Source organism: Heptranchias perlo, chromosome 13, assembly GCF_035084215.1.
Source record: "Heptranchias perlo isolate sHepPer1 chromosome 13, sHepPer1.hap1, whole genome shotgun sequence".
Lineage (NCBI taxonomy): Eukaryota > Metazoa > Chordata > Chondrichthyes > Hexanchiformes > Hexanchidae > Heptranchias > Heptranchias perlo.
In genome coordinates, this window is record NC_090337.1 from 28,733,144 (window position 1) to 28,749,611 (window position 16,468).

General features: G+C 41.0%; 1 protein-coding gene across 1 annotated transcript in view; it reads right to left on the reverse strand.

The window, feature by feature from the left end:
• The window catches only part of LOC137331445 (chloride channel protein 2-like), a 412,704-nt gene that overhangs the window by 177,836 nt on the left and 218,400 nt on the right, over positions 1 to 16,468 (reverse strand). The window contains exon 6 of the mRNA XM_067995242.1: positions 8,965 to 9,042. Within this exon, the coding sequence (XP_067851343.1) occupies positions 8,965 to 9,042 (78 nt within the window). The remainder of the gene's footprint in view (positions 1 to 8,964; positions 9,043 to 16,468) is intronic.

Consider the following 16,468-nt stretch of genomic DNA (forward strand, 5'->3'; position numbering starts at 1 on the left):
GAAACCTGCTCTCATCAATTGATTTTGCAGAATTGAGATGGTTGTTATTTGAAGACTGCTTGAATATGGCGAAGCCATCCATTGCTGCTCAGAGAAGCTTCAACCTGTCTACACAACCAGGCATTCAGATCATTGACAGTGGAGACCAATTTTCTCAGCTGTGGATACCTGCTGCATAAATCCTATTATTGTCTCATAATATGGGAAGAGAGGCAAAAAGTGAAAAATGTAAGGGCTGATAGGAAGAAATACATAATGTAAGGACTTTTAGGAGGCGAGAAAGACCATTAGGCCTAACAGATCTAGTCCCTTTTCATAGATCAGCTAAACCAATCAATCTTCTAACTAGAGCTCTTAATCCCTTCTGTAAATGTCTTTTAAACTTACTGTTCAATAACCTTCCCTGTTAACTTATTCCACAAATCTTATATTTGGGTGAAACTTGACTCCCCTTCTTACTCCATCATTTTTAACTTGCGTCCCCGATTTTTGATCCCGTCACCATATTGCACAATTTGCCTGGATCAACTTTTGTCATTTCTTCACAATCTTCAATTATGATACTTTGAAATTTTCACTTTTCCAAAGAAAACAACTCCAACTTTGTTAAACTTTCTTCTTAACTTAAATTCTTGATACTCAGAATCATCTGTTACTTGTATTCGTACCTGCTCAAGGGCAATAATATTCTTCCTATAAATAAGTTATCCTTAGTTGCATGCAGGACTCCAAATGGAACAGAAACAACACAATCTTTTGATTAATGCTCTACCCCCGTGTTAATCGAATCCACTTTCTTACTTGCCTTTTTAATTGCAGTTATAAACACTGGGATTATGCATAATTGATTTAGCCATTATAATCCCTAGAATCTCATTTCGGATCAGCATGTTCTATCGAACACATTTTTCCTCTTTTGGTACCTTGCTCCCATATTAATTAGTTTACACCTATCCAAATTGAACTCCATCTGGCACCTGTCGTTCCAGTTACCTAAAATCCCTCTGAGTCTAGTTCATTGTGCCTCCTCATTTGCTCGGTCTATTGTTTTTACATCTACAAATCTGGAAATTGTATTCATGATATCCTTGTCCAAGTCAATCTGTGTCTACATATTATTAAAACCTTGCGTATGGCACCTGTCCACAGACCTTACTGCATGTGTCACAATTTTGTCTATCAAGGCCCCTAAAGCAAGGTAAATGAGGGCCAGAATAGAGGGAGAAGCAGCCACTACAAGTCCCTTCATGGGGCGACCTCAGTGCCTTGTTACTGCCTTTTCTCAGGGCCTAGAGCTACATTCCACGTGGTTGCCATGGGAAGTGGGGGTATCAGCTGGGGGCCCAGGCTCCATTCTCATGTGGAGTTGGGAGAAAAAAAAAAGAGATGCCAGCGATGGAGCTTGAACAAGAATCTTAATGGATATGGGCAGCAGAGTTTTTAATAAGCTGAAGTTTATGAAGAGTGGAGAAGGCCAGCCAGGAGAGTATTAAAATAGTTGAGTCTGGTGGTGAAAAAAGCTTGAATGAGAGTTTCGACAGCTGATGGGCTGAGGCAGGAGCAGAGTTGAACCTCCACCCTCTTGTCGATTTCAGCTCATCCAACATTCTGTTGTCCATATCCTAGCCTACACCAAATCCTGCTCACCCCTGTCCTCACTGACCTACATTAGCGCCCGGTTCCTCCAATGACTCAAATTTAAAATTCTCATCCTAATGTTTAAATCCATTTATGGTCTCGCCACTTCCCCATCTCTAACCTCCTCCTGCCTTATAAACCCCCTGAGCTTTCCTTTTGTCTGACTCTGGCCTCTTATACATCCCCCTCTCCCCTTGCCCAGCACTGGTGGCTGTGGCTTCAGCTGCTCAGGCCCCCCAGTCTCCAATTACCTTCCTAAACCACCCCTGCCACTCCACCTCCCTCTCGTCCTTTAAGACCCTCTTTAAAACTCACCTCTTTGACCAAGCATTTGGTCATCCCGCCTAATATCTCTTTCTTTGGCTCAGCATCTGTTAAGTGCCTTGGAATGTTTTTCCACATTAAAGGTGCTATATAAATGTGCATTGTTATTGTTGCATATGGCCTCATAACCTACCAAAATAAGACAAGGCTTCCACCCTAGCATGTTACACTAGAAGTAATGAAAACTGCTGCCAGAAAATGAACAGAGGGCTATCTCGTCCGACAACGTATGGCATGGAATCAATTTGTTTTTTTAAAAAAAGATGTAAACAGCCTCCTAGTCGCTATTATCTCACATGGCTGAAATCATGTCCGATCAGGCAAGTTCTACAACAGGCGGGCAATCTGCTTCACCAGATTACCGCCCAGGTGGTGAAGACGAAAAATGACCCCGGTATTTCTTTATAACTGATAATAAAACATTTGGATCACTTCCTTTTTTTTTTAAAACCTTAGTTCAAATACCGATCAAGTCAGTACAGTGCAGGATGGAGTCCAGCACTCTCCGTATTCAGAAAGTTATTTTATGTTAACTCAGATATTCAGACCTCATTACTTGCTAGCAATCTGTTCACACTTCTCACATTGATATACATCGCTAAGGATATTACCAAAACAAGACTATAATTCTGATTTGGGTGAAGAGCCCATAGGAAAGACAGGTGCTTGGTTTTCAGAAAGCTCATTCTCAGGCTTCAGGTAGAACAACTAATTTGTGCTCCTGTGTGAATGTTTATTGTGAAAGTCAGAGTGTTCCTAGGAACACTGAAGAGTTACATCATGCTGTTTTTCTTCAGAAAGTAAATGGGTCATATCTTTCATGATGATTTGTACTATGACTAATTTCAGTAATATTGGTTCCAAGGGAAATCATTAGGCCTAGTGTTGCAATCCATTGACTTCAAGCATCTGTGCCACAGCTCAGTATTCTCTGAAGTAATCCTATACAGTGTAATCTGTAGAAATGTGGGGTAGAATTTCTGTTGTGGCTGTCCTGATTTCCCACCATGACTTCGGTAGAAATCCCAGAGAAACGGCATAAATGGCTCTCTTCACCACTTTTCTGCCGGTTATGCCAGGAGATCGGGGGAATCCCTGCAGAAATTCCAGGATTGCAACACCAGGCACTTGGCAAAGTAGAGTGCCATATTCACAGAAAAAGAGTAGAATAGAACTATACACTTTGAAAACAAAGTGGCACCATGTATGCAGTATTGTGCTATGCATGAACGGTCACCATAACCACACCAGATTGAGCCATCCATTCATGATCTTGCAATCTGTCAAATGTATGCAGCATTCACACATTGTACATAGAACACAAGAGTAGATTTTCCATTACATTTTATATCTTTTAACATTTTCTGTACTTCTATCCATTCCAGCTCTTATCTCCACCGACATTTTTAAACGTAGCAAAAACTGCCTCGTTTACCTTCAAATGAATACCCTTTCCATATCAGCTTTTCTCATTACACCCTGCCCAAGGTACCTTTACCGACTCGCTAAATTCATTTAAATCATTCAGCAATCCTGGTTGCCTTCACATTAAACCCCCTTGGCCATTCATCTGTTTCTATCCAGAATCCCATTGTATCAAACAGACTAAAATCCCCAAAACTCTTGTACACAGTCCCCTTGCATAAAAGATTATGCTGAATAAATAGGTTGTAAGAGTAATAAAAGTAAGATTTCAGAGCAAAAATTTGCATCATATATACATCTTAAATACAGCAAAATATCCCATATAATAACATATTTAACTGTTTCTTGTCCCATTTAACCTCAGTATGTGCAGTGGTAAGGTTGTGCTTATCCATGCGCCTGTATAGATATTTTATATTATGGCAGATAGCCTGGTGCATTATTTTGCTGGACTAATCAAGCATTACATGCAAATTATATCCTAATGTACTGTTGGGGGAATAACAGATGGCAAAGGCACACATTTGTATATTGTGCTCAAGAGGAATGATCAGACATTCTGGTGAATTAAAGTTGCATTCTTTTCCAAATTTTTCCTCAGTCATTTAATGATAAATTCCAGATCCATGGCACTAGCTTTTGGTTTAAATAAATTCAGAGTCAAATCCTTTGTAGATTACCTAAATTGGGTAGTTTGTCACGTTTGTATTGACACAACAGTCCAGATTTTCTGATCAACATTATTTTAATGCCTACAGTAAGCCATTTATTTTTAAATTTATATTAATGCTGGCATAAAAAACATATTTGCACTGCAGTGCAGATAAGCACTGCTGCAAAAAAAAATATAGCATTTAGTGCCACTAACTGTCAGCTGAAAGAGGACAAATTAGAGCTCAGTGTTACAGTAATTAATCACATTAAAGTTTTGTTTTGCTATTTTAAAACAAACATTGTGCAACTATTAGGAGAAAAGAGAAATCTGATCCCAAGTACTGTATAATCTTTCATTCAGAACACGCACTCATCTCTCCAAGGTTCACATTCCTTAAGCACTCTCTTGGCATTGAGACAGACATAGCAAAACATTATTTTGTATATTTCACTTGTCCCAATGACTACATCCTGTCAATCTCAAATCTAGCATAAAACAGAGAAGACAGTAACAGAATTTTAATGAAAGCTTGATCCCAGTGAGTCCACCAACATAATGTTTCAGAACTACAATTAAAATTCTTCAGAACTACAATTAAAATTCAGAGCAATTCTGCAAAACTGAGTAAACACAGCCACATTCTAAAGAGGCTGTCAGAGCCAAATGAAATGTTAGCTGGAAGCAGCAGGTTACTTTTGCTAAATCAAGGTGCTGTGATCCAACAAGGACAGTTTTACACAGTCACTGTATAAACAAATATTAGCAAGAGTCATCTAATACTAAGTGGTCTTGCAGCTGTAACCAAGCAACAGTATTCTGGTACTTGGTGTGCAACATCGACAATCCCGCTGTCTTATATACATTGGGGCATACTGGCATACAATGGGGGAACAGTTAGGAAATAGCGATCATAGTATTATAAGGTTTAGATTAGTTACGGAAAAGGACAAGGAGCAATTTAGAGTAAAAATATTGAATTGGAGGAGGGCCAATTTCAGTGGGTTGAAAACGGATCTGGCCCAGGTAAATTGGAATCAAAGACTGGCAGGCAAAACTGTAATTGAACAATAGCAGCCTTTAAAGAGGAGGTGGTTCAGGTACAGTCTAGGTACATTCTCACGAGGGAGAAAGGTAGGGCAACCAAAGCCAGAGCTCCCTGGATGACAAAAGAGAAAGAGCTAGAGAGTAAGATGAAGCAGAAAAAGGGGGCATATGACAGATGTTAGGTTGATAACACAAGTGAGAACCAGGCCAAAAATAGAAAGTACAGAGGAGGAGTAAAAAAGGAAATAAGAGAGACAAAGAGAAAATATGAGAATAGCCTGGTGGCTAACATAAAAGGGAATCCAAAAGTCTTCCATAGGCATAATAAACAGTAAACGGGTAGTAAGAGGAAGGATGGGGCCGATTAGGAGCCAAAAAGGAGATCTACGCATGGAAGCAGAGGGCATGGCTGAGGTACTAAATGAGTACTTTCCATCTGTCTTTACCAAGGAAGAAGATGCTGCCAAAGTCACAGTAAAAGAGGAGATAGTTGGGATACTGGATGGGCTAAAAATTGATAAAGAGAAGGTACTAGAAAGGCTGGCTGTACTTAAAGTTGATAAGTCACCCGGTCCAGATGGGATGCTGAGGGAAGTAAGGGTGGAAATTGCAACGGTTCTGGCCATAATCTTCCAATCCTCCTTAGATACGGGGGTGGTACTACGGGACTGGAGAATTGTAAATTTACACCCTTGTTCAAAAAAGGGTGTAAGGATAAACCCGGCAACTTCAGGCCAGTCAGTTTAACCTTGGTGGTGGGGAAGCTTTTAGAAATGATAATTCGGGACAAAATTAATAGTCACTTGGACAAGTGTGGATTAATAAAGGAAAACCAGCATGGATTTGTTAAAGGCAAATCCAGTTTAACTAACTTGATTGAGTTTTTGGATGAAATAACAGAGAGGGTTGATGAGGGCAATGCAGTTGATGTTGTGTATATGGACTTTCAAAAGGCATTTGATAAAGTGGCACATAATAGGCTTGTCAGCAAAATTGAAGCCCATGGAATAAAAGGGTCTGTGGCTGCATGGATACGAAATTGGCTAAGTGACAGGAAACAGAGAGTAGTGGTGAATGGTTGTTTTTTGGACTGGAGGGAGGTATACAGTGGTGTTCCCCAGGGGTTGGTACTAGGACCACTGCTTTTTTGATATATATTAATGACTTGGACTTGGGCGTACAGGGCACAATTTCAAAACTTGCAGACGACACAAAACTTGGAAGTGTAGTAAACAGTGAGGAGGCTAGTAATAGACTTCAAGAGGACATAGACAGGCTGGTGGAATGGGCAGACACATGGCAGGTGAAATTTAATGCAGAGAAGTACGAAGAATACATTTTGGCAGGAAGAATGAGGAAAGGCAATATAAACTAAACGGTACAATTCTAAAGAGGATGCAGGAACAGAGAGACCTGGGGGTAAATGTGCACAAATCTTTGAAGGTGGCAGGACAGGTTGAGAAATCGGTTAAAAAAGCATATGGGATCCAGGGTTTTAGAAATAGAGGCTTAGAGTACAAATGCAAGGAATTTATTTTGAACCTTTATAAAATACTGGTTCGGCCACAACTGGAGTATTGTGTCCCATTCTGGGCACCGCACTTTAGAAAGGATGTGAAGGCCTTGGAGAGGATGCAGAAAAGATTTACTAGAATGGTTCCAGGAATGAGGGACTTCAGTTACATGGATAGACTGGAGAAGCTGGGGTTGTTCTCCTTAGAGCAGAGAAGGTTGAGAGGAGATTCGATAGAAGTGTTCAAAATCATGAAGGGCTTAGATAAGGTAAACAAAGAGAAACTCTTCCCACTGGCGGAAGGGTCGAGAACCAGAGGACACGAGACTACAGGGAAAGAGCAGGGGAATGGGACTAACTGGATTGCTCTTACAAAGAGCTGGCACGGGCTCGATGGACTGAATGGCCTCCTTCTGTGCTGTAACTATTCTATGATTTTATGTATATGATCAAAAGTACTCTCTAAAAATAGAACCTCTTAATCAGGGTTCTGTTACGTCAAACAATATAAATGGAATAAAGAGATAATTAATCACTTTTGCAAAGGCCCTATATGGTGTCGGTAAAAGTGTTCTTTTGTAGTTTTTATCAAGTTTGTCCTGTCTTGGCATTCCACAGCCATTCTGCACTGAAACAGTAACAATGGGTCTTGCTGCATGTTCCAAAAATGAAAAATAGTAAAACAATGTTACAGATGACTAAAACGTGAGAATTTGCAAGAACAAGAAAAGATCATTACATCCATTAAGTCTATCTTTTTTGTTTGATCTCAACCCAACCAGCCTCCTCTGTCTCTGGAAGCCATCTATACTATTTGATTCAATGGTCTTCCCTGTAAACTTGTGCCTCAAGGCTATTACTCTTTACACTAAAAAAATTTTAGGCTAACTTCCCTTCTTACTCGAAACTTCCTAATTTTTAAACTTGTCTCCATTGGTATTTGAATCTTTTCTCATAGTGAACAACTTGCATTAGCAAAGTCCATATCTATGTTTACTGAAACATGGGTTATTTGGCTCCTTCAAGAACAAGAGCAAACCATATTCAGCACATTTCTTATGCCAATCCATTTAATGACCAGTTAATTTGTGCTATAACTAAGGTGTTATAAATTGGGCATACTCCAGATACTTTTTCTTCTGCCCAGTGCAGAAGTCCACTTCCAAAAGCAAACTCACGCTCCTTATGATCCAAAATGTGACCTTACACGTGATATTCTTTTGGATAGCAGACCGCATGGTGAACAATGAATCCTTGAGGTATGCACCGGAAATAGTAAAGGGTTTACCATAAGCAGTTGATCTTTCTGACAGGTGGAGTGACCAAGGAGGGCAACTAAGCAACCTGAAAGTAGGAGAACACTGGGAAATGGTGACAATTACCTAAAAGTAGGTTCACATTGAAAATAGATAAAGATAAAGTGAAATTGGAAACCCTTTCTAAACATGTGAACATTTCTCCCAGCCTACCACAATGTAGTTTAAGGTCTCCCACCACTGGTGGCCTTGTAGTGCTGCTTTCTTGTCTCTCCTAGCTATTCAATCTGTGCGAGAAACCCCTCAGACTCTTCAGCCCCTGCTTTACAAACCAATGGTAAGTTTGTCATCTTAGGTTTAAAGTATTTTTGTATAATGTATGTCTAAAGAACTCTTCAGTCTATTCTGGCTCTGTTGGTCCTCCTTTGGTTGCATTATATATTGTATATGTACCAAAACAGCTATTATGGTGGCCTCAGGCCTCACTGGCTCCTGTCTTTGACCTTGCTGCCCATGGCAACCTTGAGCCTCGCTTCCCCGCTGGCTCTTCTCCTCAACCTCACTGGACAAAGTGGCCTTGCTCCTGTCCCTTGCTTTGCAGCCCATGATGGCCCTGTCCTCGGACATACACTCCTGCTACCTGGTCTATCGCTCCCATATCCAGTCTCGCTCCCCTCAAGACTTAGCCTATGAATCCACTCCCTAATTTTGAAGAGTAGCCCATCAGTCTCGCACTCTACCCAGGGTATGAATACACAGAACAATGGCACACACTTTTAGAGATGCCTTTTCCTGGATTCCAAAAAAATACTAATGTATCTTTTTGTATTATTAGGAAACCAAGGTGAAAGTGCAAGGCTCATAGTGCAAGACACCACCAAGGTTAAGAAAACTAGGAGAGAAGAGGAGATAAATCAGGAAATTGTAGTTAAGTGACATCAAGCTTAGATTTCAAAAGTCTTTCGAATGCAAAAGGCCTAGTCGGAGATGGTGAGATACAAGGAAGACAAAGAAGAATGTGTACAAGCAAGGGTGCACAATAATGTAAATAAAACAGGACATGACTCTCTTGCTTCAATCAGTACTTCTGAATATGTAAGAAGACTTACCTCATAAATCCCACCAAACAGTGACATGAATTTACTCAGCAATGCAGCACACATACTTGCAATGTGAACAAAAGGTCCCTGTGGAATGGAGGAAGAACAAAAATGAGATATAAGTAAGACTAACCATGCACCCAGTCTAGAAGTAGAGGTCAAACAATGCAAAATTACCAAGTTAAAAAATCAAGAAGGTGTCACGTCATTTAGAGCCACACCAAAGGCTGGATGCCCATATTACAAGCAAGTGAACAGAAAAACCTATTTATAAAGATGTTAGTACAGCTTGAGGGAATTTCTTAAATATAGTATCCAGGTCTATGTAATTATCAAAATTCTAAAACAAAATATCACAACTATTGTAAGGATTTTGAACTTAAAAATGTTGAATGAAGCATACTAACATCATGACATTTAAATTTTGAGCTCAGTTTATACATTAAAAAGTACATCATGCTGATTGTTTGCATCCAAGGGTTTAATTTTTGAAATATATACTTCTTCGAATATTTTATCCATCCTTTCACAAGTAAATTAGAACTGATTTGTCTCCCCAAACACTTTATTTTAAAGGCCACTGCTTCATGAAAGAACATGTATTTGTTGGTAAGCAGATGACACAATCACACTAGTAAACAATTTTACAACACCAAGTTATAGTCCAGCAATTTTATTTTAAATTCACAAGCTTTCGGAGATTTCCTCCTTCCTCAGGCAAACGTTTACCTGAGGAAGGAGGAAATCTCCGAAAGCTTGTGAATTTAAAATAAAATTGCTGGACTATAACTTGGTGTTGTAAAATTGTTTACAATTGTCAACCCCAGTCCATCACCGGCATCTCCACATCATGACAATCACACTACTCCAGGATCATCCTGGAGAGCCAAGAAAACCCTGGCTTCTTTTCTCCACTATCAACCATCTTCTTAAACCTGTCTCCCTTGCCCCCTCCACCCTCACTTCCAACAAGCGTGAAGACTTTTTGTGACTATTTTGTCACTAAGATTGAGATCATTTGCTGCTTTCCTCCCTTCTCCCTTGCCTACCAAACCAAACCTTTCCCAGCTTCCCCTGTCCTAGCCCTGAACCCACATCTTTCTCTAGTTTATCTCCTATCTCCCCACTGAGCTCATTTTGTCCAGGGGACCCACCTCCTGCTGCCTTGAAACCATTCCCACCAAATTGCTGTCCACCCGACTTCCCTTCCTGGTCTCCCTGCCAGCTGGAATTATAAATAGTTCCTTCTCCTCAGCTACTGTTCCTTCCCTTTTAAAACCACCATCATTCCTTTCCTCAAAAATAACACCCTCTACCCTTCTGTCCTTACAAACTATCACCCGATCTCCAACCTCACTTTCCTCTTCAAAGTCTGAAAACATGTTGTCCCCTTCCAAATCGGTGCCCATCTTTCCCGTAATTCCATATTTGAATATCTCCAATCAGGTTTCTGTTTCTGCACCTGCCATAGCACCGAAACAGCCCTTATCAGAGTCACAACTACATCCTCTGTGACTGTGTCCATGGTGCATAATCCTTCTTTGTCCTCTGATATTTCTGCAGTCTTTCATATGGTCAACCACACCATCCTTCTCCAATGTCTCTCCTCCGTTGTCTGGTTCAGCAGGGTTGTTCTCACCTGGTTGCAGTCCCACCCATCCAATCATAGGCAGAGCATCTCCAGAATTGGCTTCCCCTCCCACCCCTGCACTGTTAACTCTGGGGTTCCCCCAAGGATTTATCCTTGGCCCACTTCTATCTCTCGTCTATATGCTGCCCCTTGGTGACATCATCCAAAGACATGGGGTCAGATTTCACATGTATGCTGACAACACCCAGCTCTACCTTTTCACTTTCTCTCTCAACCACTCCACTGCCTTGGTGTTTTCAGACTGCTTGCCAACATTCAGACTTGGCTGAGCTGCATATTTCCTCCAGCTAAACACTGGGAAGCTCCATGCCCTTGCCACCAATTCCATTCCCCTCCTCAGCAACTGTCTCAGGTTGAACCAGACAGTTTCCAACCTTGATGTCCGATACGACCTCGAGCCGAGTTTCCAACACTATATCCTCTCCATCACAAAGACTGCCTACTTCCACCTCCGTAACATTGCTTGCCTCCACCCCGCCTCAGCTTATCTGTTGCTGAAAATGTCATCTGTGCCTTTGTCGCTTGCAGACTCGACCAATCCAATGCTCTCCTGGGCAGCCTGTGATTCTCCACCCTCTGTAAATCTTAACTCAACAAAACTCTGTTGTCCGTATCCTATCTCACACCAAGTACTGCTCACCCATCACCCCATCCCTTATGACCTACATAACCTCCTGGTCCCTCAATGCCACCAATTTAAAGTTCACATCCCCGTTATGGCTTTGCCCTTCCCCATCTCTGTACCTTTCTCCAGACTTACCTCTCACCACTCCAATCCTCCGACTCTGGCTCTTGTGCCGACCCTCCTCATTCACCCTACTATTAGTGACATTTCTCAGCCGTTTAGGCCATATGCTCTGGAATTCCTCTCTAAGCCCATCTTCCTCTCCACTTTCCTTTCCGCCTTTAGGACCCTCTTTAAAACCCATCTCTTTAAACAAGCCTTTGGTCACCTTCTTAATATATCCTTCTTTGTCTCGGCATCCATTTTTGTCTGACTACGCTTTTATGAAGGGCCTTGGGATATTTTTCTGTGCTAAAGGCTCAATATAAATTCAAGTTGTTGTTGAAATGCATCACTTGTGAATGATATCAGAATGAAAATGCCAAACAGCTCATCTCCCTATCCAAATAAATAAGAGATTTTCCAAACAGTTTGTCTTTGGTGGGGGTGGGAAGAGGGGGGGGCGGGGGAGATGGATCGTATTTGGTTAGGTGATTGAATTCCTGTAATCATTTCAACTTGAGCATTAAAAGAAACTTAAAAAACACTTTAATGCAGTAATTTATTCAGGGATGGTTCTGCCTCATTGATTTTTGTATTGATGAAAATTGGCAAGCAGATCACTAGAAAAGAAATCCTACAGCTAATAATAGCTCCAAACATCCATCACTCAATTCCACAATGAAGCTGCACTGTATTCCTACAATCACAATGATTTATAAATAATATTAACCAATTACACAGCAATTTTAGCTTCCGATAGCAAATGATCGTACTAAGATATTTGCTGGTTTAGTAGAGGAACAGTTATAATATTGGTTTCACAAACAAAAGGCTTGTGACGAAGTTAAAACATATGCACTAATACTGCAAGCTTACCATAATCCAAGCTTTCGAACTCACAGCAAGCTCATGATGAGCCAACATTTAAGATTGGTTTTTGCTAACATTTAAGACTAATCATGAATTCTTAATCTGACAAAGTTTCCTTAAGGTCAGAAGTTCTACAAGCTTAGCTGATTGAAGCTTACAAATTGCTAAAGCTGCCAATTAACTTGCAGCGAGTTCTCGTGGTTGGCCAATATATTTTTATATAGGCAAGCTCCTAGCCCAAATGGGCCTGGCTCTGGGAGCTCGCCAAAGAGGTGCAGGAAATGTCAGCAGCTCACATTTCATCGTGGAAAAATTATAAAGGTTGCAGCAACTTAAAGGTAAGTGGCAACATATATGGAGACGAATTTGTAGAGCCTTTATAAAAGCTGTACTGATGGAAGGTAATTTTTTTGAAAAGCCTTTATAAAAAGGTAAACATAGAAACATAGAAAATAGGAGCAAGAGAAAGCTATTTGGCCCTTCGGGCCTGCTCCGCCATTCAAAATGATCATGGCTGATCGTCTAACTCAGTACCCTGTTCCCACTTTTTCCCCATATCCCTTGATCCCTTTAGCATTAAGAAATATATCTATCTCCTTCTTGAATACATCTAATGACTTGGCCTCCACTACCTTCTGTGGTAGAGAATTCCACAGGTTCATCACCCTCTGAGTGAAGAAATTTCTCCTCATCTCGGTTCTAAATGGCATACCCTCTATCCTGAGACTGTGACCCCTGGTTCTGGACTCCCCAGCCATCGGGAACATCCTCCCTGCATCTAGTCTGTCTAGTCCTGTTAGAATTTTATATATTTCAATGAGATCACCTCTCATTCTTCTAAACTCTAGTGAATATAGGCCGAGTCAACCCAATCTCTCCTCATACGTCAGTCCTGCCATCCCAGGAATCAGTCCGGTAAACCTTCGTTGCACTCCCTCCACGGCAAGGACATCCTTCCTCAGATAAGGAGACCAAAACTGCACACAATACTCCAGATGTGGTCTCACCAAGGCCCCGTATAACTGCAGTAAGACATCCCTGCGCCTGTACTCAAATCCTCTTGCAATGAAGGCCAACATACCATTCGCCTTCCTAACTGCTTGCTGCACCTGAATGCTCGCTTTCAGCGACTGGTGTACAAGGACACCCAGGTCTCACTGCACCTCCCCTTTTCCCAATCTATCACCATTCAGATAATAATTTGCCTTTCTGTTTTTACAACCAAAGTGGATAACCTCACATTTATCCACGTTATACTGCATCTGCCATGTTCTCGCCCACTCACCCAACTTGTCTAAATCACATTGGAGCCTCTTTGCATCCTCCTCACAGCTCACATTCCACCCCAGCTTTGTGTCATCTGCAAACTTGGAAATGTCACATTTAGTTCCCTCATCCAAATCATTGATATATATTGTGAATAGCTGGGGCCCAAGCACTGATCCCTGTGGCACCCCACTAGTCACTGCCTCCCACCCAGAAAAAGACCCATTTATTCCTACTCTGTTTCTTGTCTGTCAATGAATTCTCAATCCATGCCAGTCTATTCCCCACAATCCCATGTGCTTTAATTTTGCACACTAACCTCTTTTGTTGGACCTTATCAAAAGCCTTCTGAAAATCCAAATACACCATATCCACTGGTTCTCCCCTATCTATTCTACTAGTTACATCCTCAAAAAACTCCAGTAGATTTGTTAAGCATGATTTCCCTTTCATAAACCCATGCTGACTTTGTCCAATCCCATTAATGCCCTCCAAGGTCCTGTTATCACATCTTTTATAATAGACTCTAGCATTTTCCCCACTACTGATGTTAGGCTAACTGGTCTGTAATTCCCTGTTGTTTCTCTCCCTCCTTTTTTAAATAGTGGGGTTACATTTGCCACCCTCCAATCTGTAGGAACTGTTCCAGAGTCTATAGAATTTTGGAAGATGACCACCAATGCATCCACTATTTCCAGGGCCACTTCCTTTAGTACTCTGGGATGTAGATTATCAGGCCCTGGGGATTTGTCAGCCTTTAGTCCCATTAATTTCCCTATTTTACTAATACTGATTTCCTTCAGTTCCTCCCTCTCACTAGACCCTTGGTTCCCTAACATTTCTGGGAGGTTATTTGTGTCCTCCTTTGTGAAGACAGAACCAAAGTATGTGTTTAATTGTTCTGCCATTTCTTTGTTCCCCATTATAATTTCCCCCATTTCTGACTGTAAGGGACCTACATTTGTCTTCACTAATCTTTTTCTCTTGACATATTTATAGAAGCTTTTACAGTCAGTTTTTATGTTCCCTGCTAGTTTACTCTCTCACTCTATTTTTCCCCTCTTACTGAATCTCTTTGTCCTCCTCTGCTGAATTCTGAACTGTTCCCAATCCTCAGGCTTGCCGCTTTTTCTGGCAATTTTATGTCTCCTCTTTGGATCTAATACTATCCCTAATTTCTTTTGTAAGCCACGGTTGAGCCACCTTTCCCATTTTATTTTTGCACCAGACAGGAATGAATAATTGTTGTAATTCCTGCACATGTTCTTTAAATATTAGCCATTGCCTATCCACCGTCATCCCTTTCAGTAAAGTTCCCCAATCTATCATAGCCAACTCGGACCTCATACTTCTGTAATTTCTTTTATTTAGATTCAGATATGAGGCAAAGCATTCACTTCCAAAAACCAATGGTAGACAAAATATATATGAAAACAAAAAATGGGAGTCTGTGGCCAATGGATAGAAGGGGTGCAGCATCTGAAGCACACGTGAGGAGGATGTGAAGCGGATGGCTCTGTTTCACATTCTCCCCAGAGGAAAGCAATGCAGCATGGCTGGTAGGGGGTTAGATCTGTCCATTATCCACAACAGCTGGGAATAGATGCAGAAGAAGATGGCAAATATTAAGGAAGCCTCTGAATAGTATCACTTGCCAAGCACATGGTCCAAGTATGCGCTCCACAAAAATGCAGCTCGGCAATCTGTTGCACATTAAATTCTAGCCCCCTGTACTTTAGGAAATGTAGCAATCCCCGTGGCAGTTGGCATTTAGATCCTACTCCTGGTACTCATCAGTAGCAAAAGAGATGAAATAGCTGACAATGTTGATCCAGCATAATGGGTCCCTGTCCATTTTTACATGAACAGCTTCTATTATAAATGCGGGTATAAGAATTTATAATGGAAAAAATTGACAGGAAATGTACACAGACTTAAGATTTTTACCATAGTATAGGTGATTATTGTGACTAAATTAAAATGAGTGAAATGAATAATACCATTTCAATAGAGATATTACAAAAATAGGCCATTATATTTCAATCTTATTTTGACATGAATGCTGTGGAAATTCGTATGCTCTTACATTAACTCCTCTCTTCCCTGGTGATTCCATATTCCAGAGGTATGAGCACAGGTTTATGTTTCTCAAAGTGTTCATCCACTTCCAGATTTAATGAGAGAAAACAAAGGTTGCCTGGTGTGCAGAATACCTTAAAGTTCAGGACAACTGACTCCTGAGAGGAACCCACCGTCAGGCCCTTGAACTTCATGGGCCCGATTTTCCTCCAATATTCCGCCTGACATCGGGCAGTATGGTAGGAGAAAATGAAGGAAAATTGGTGGCTGAACTATCCCTCCTGAAACAGCTCACGTAGCTAAAATGCACCATGTTGGTTTGCAGCAAAGTATGCATGTGAGTGAGTGAGTGCGGTGAGTGGAGGAAAAATTACAAGAAAAGAATGATAGGAGAGCTATCAGTTCCATCAACATTCACTTTATGTTCTCAGCATGACCTGTATCAATCGATTGAGGGGACTAAAATGAGGACCACCGGCACTGGTTATGGTCTGCTCTGTTCTGTTATACCATGATTTGTCCTGGGAACAGGGAAGTAGTGCTGAGATGTAAAAAATTTGGAGAATAGATGAGTGACATTCAAATAGCCACTATGTTTCCCAGCTTGTGTGTATGTTGATGAAGATGCATCATGCAGGGTAATTTTCTAGTAAGTTCACTTTGTGGGGGAGACACTTCCAAATGGTCAGGTTTGAAGTAGTAGCAATAAAGTATGCTCTGCTGTGGTATGGACATGTGAATCTTGGAAAGAGCTTTTTTTGTGAAGACTTAGCACACAGCCTAAATCAGTGTATAAAAAGGTGAGAGGAAATGATTAGTGGCCTGCATACTTTGCCCATCTATCTGTACACTATTATGTTGACCATTCTTACCTTGGCAGACTTCCTGAAGTTATTGACCAGCAGGCCCAATTTTGGGTG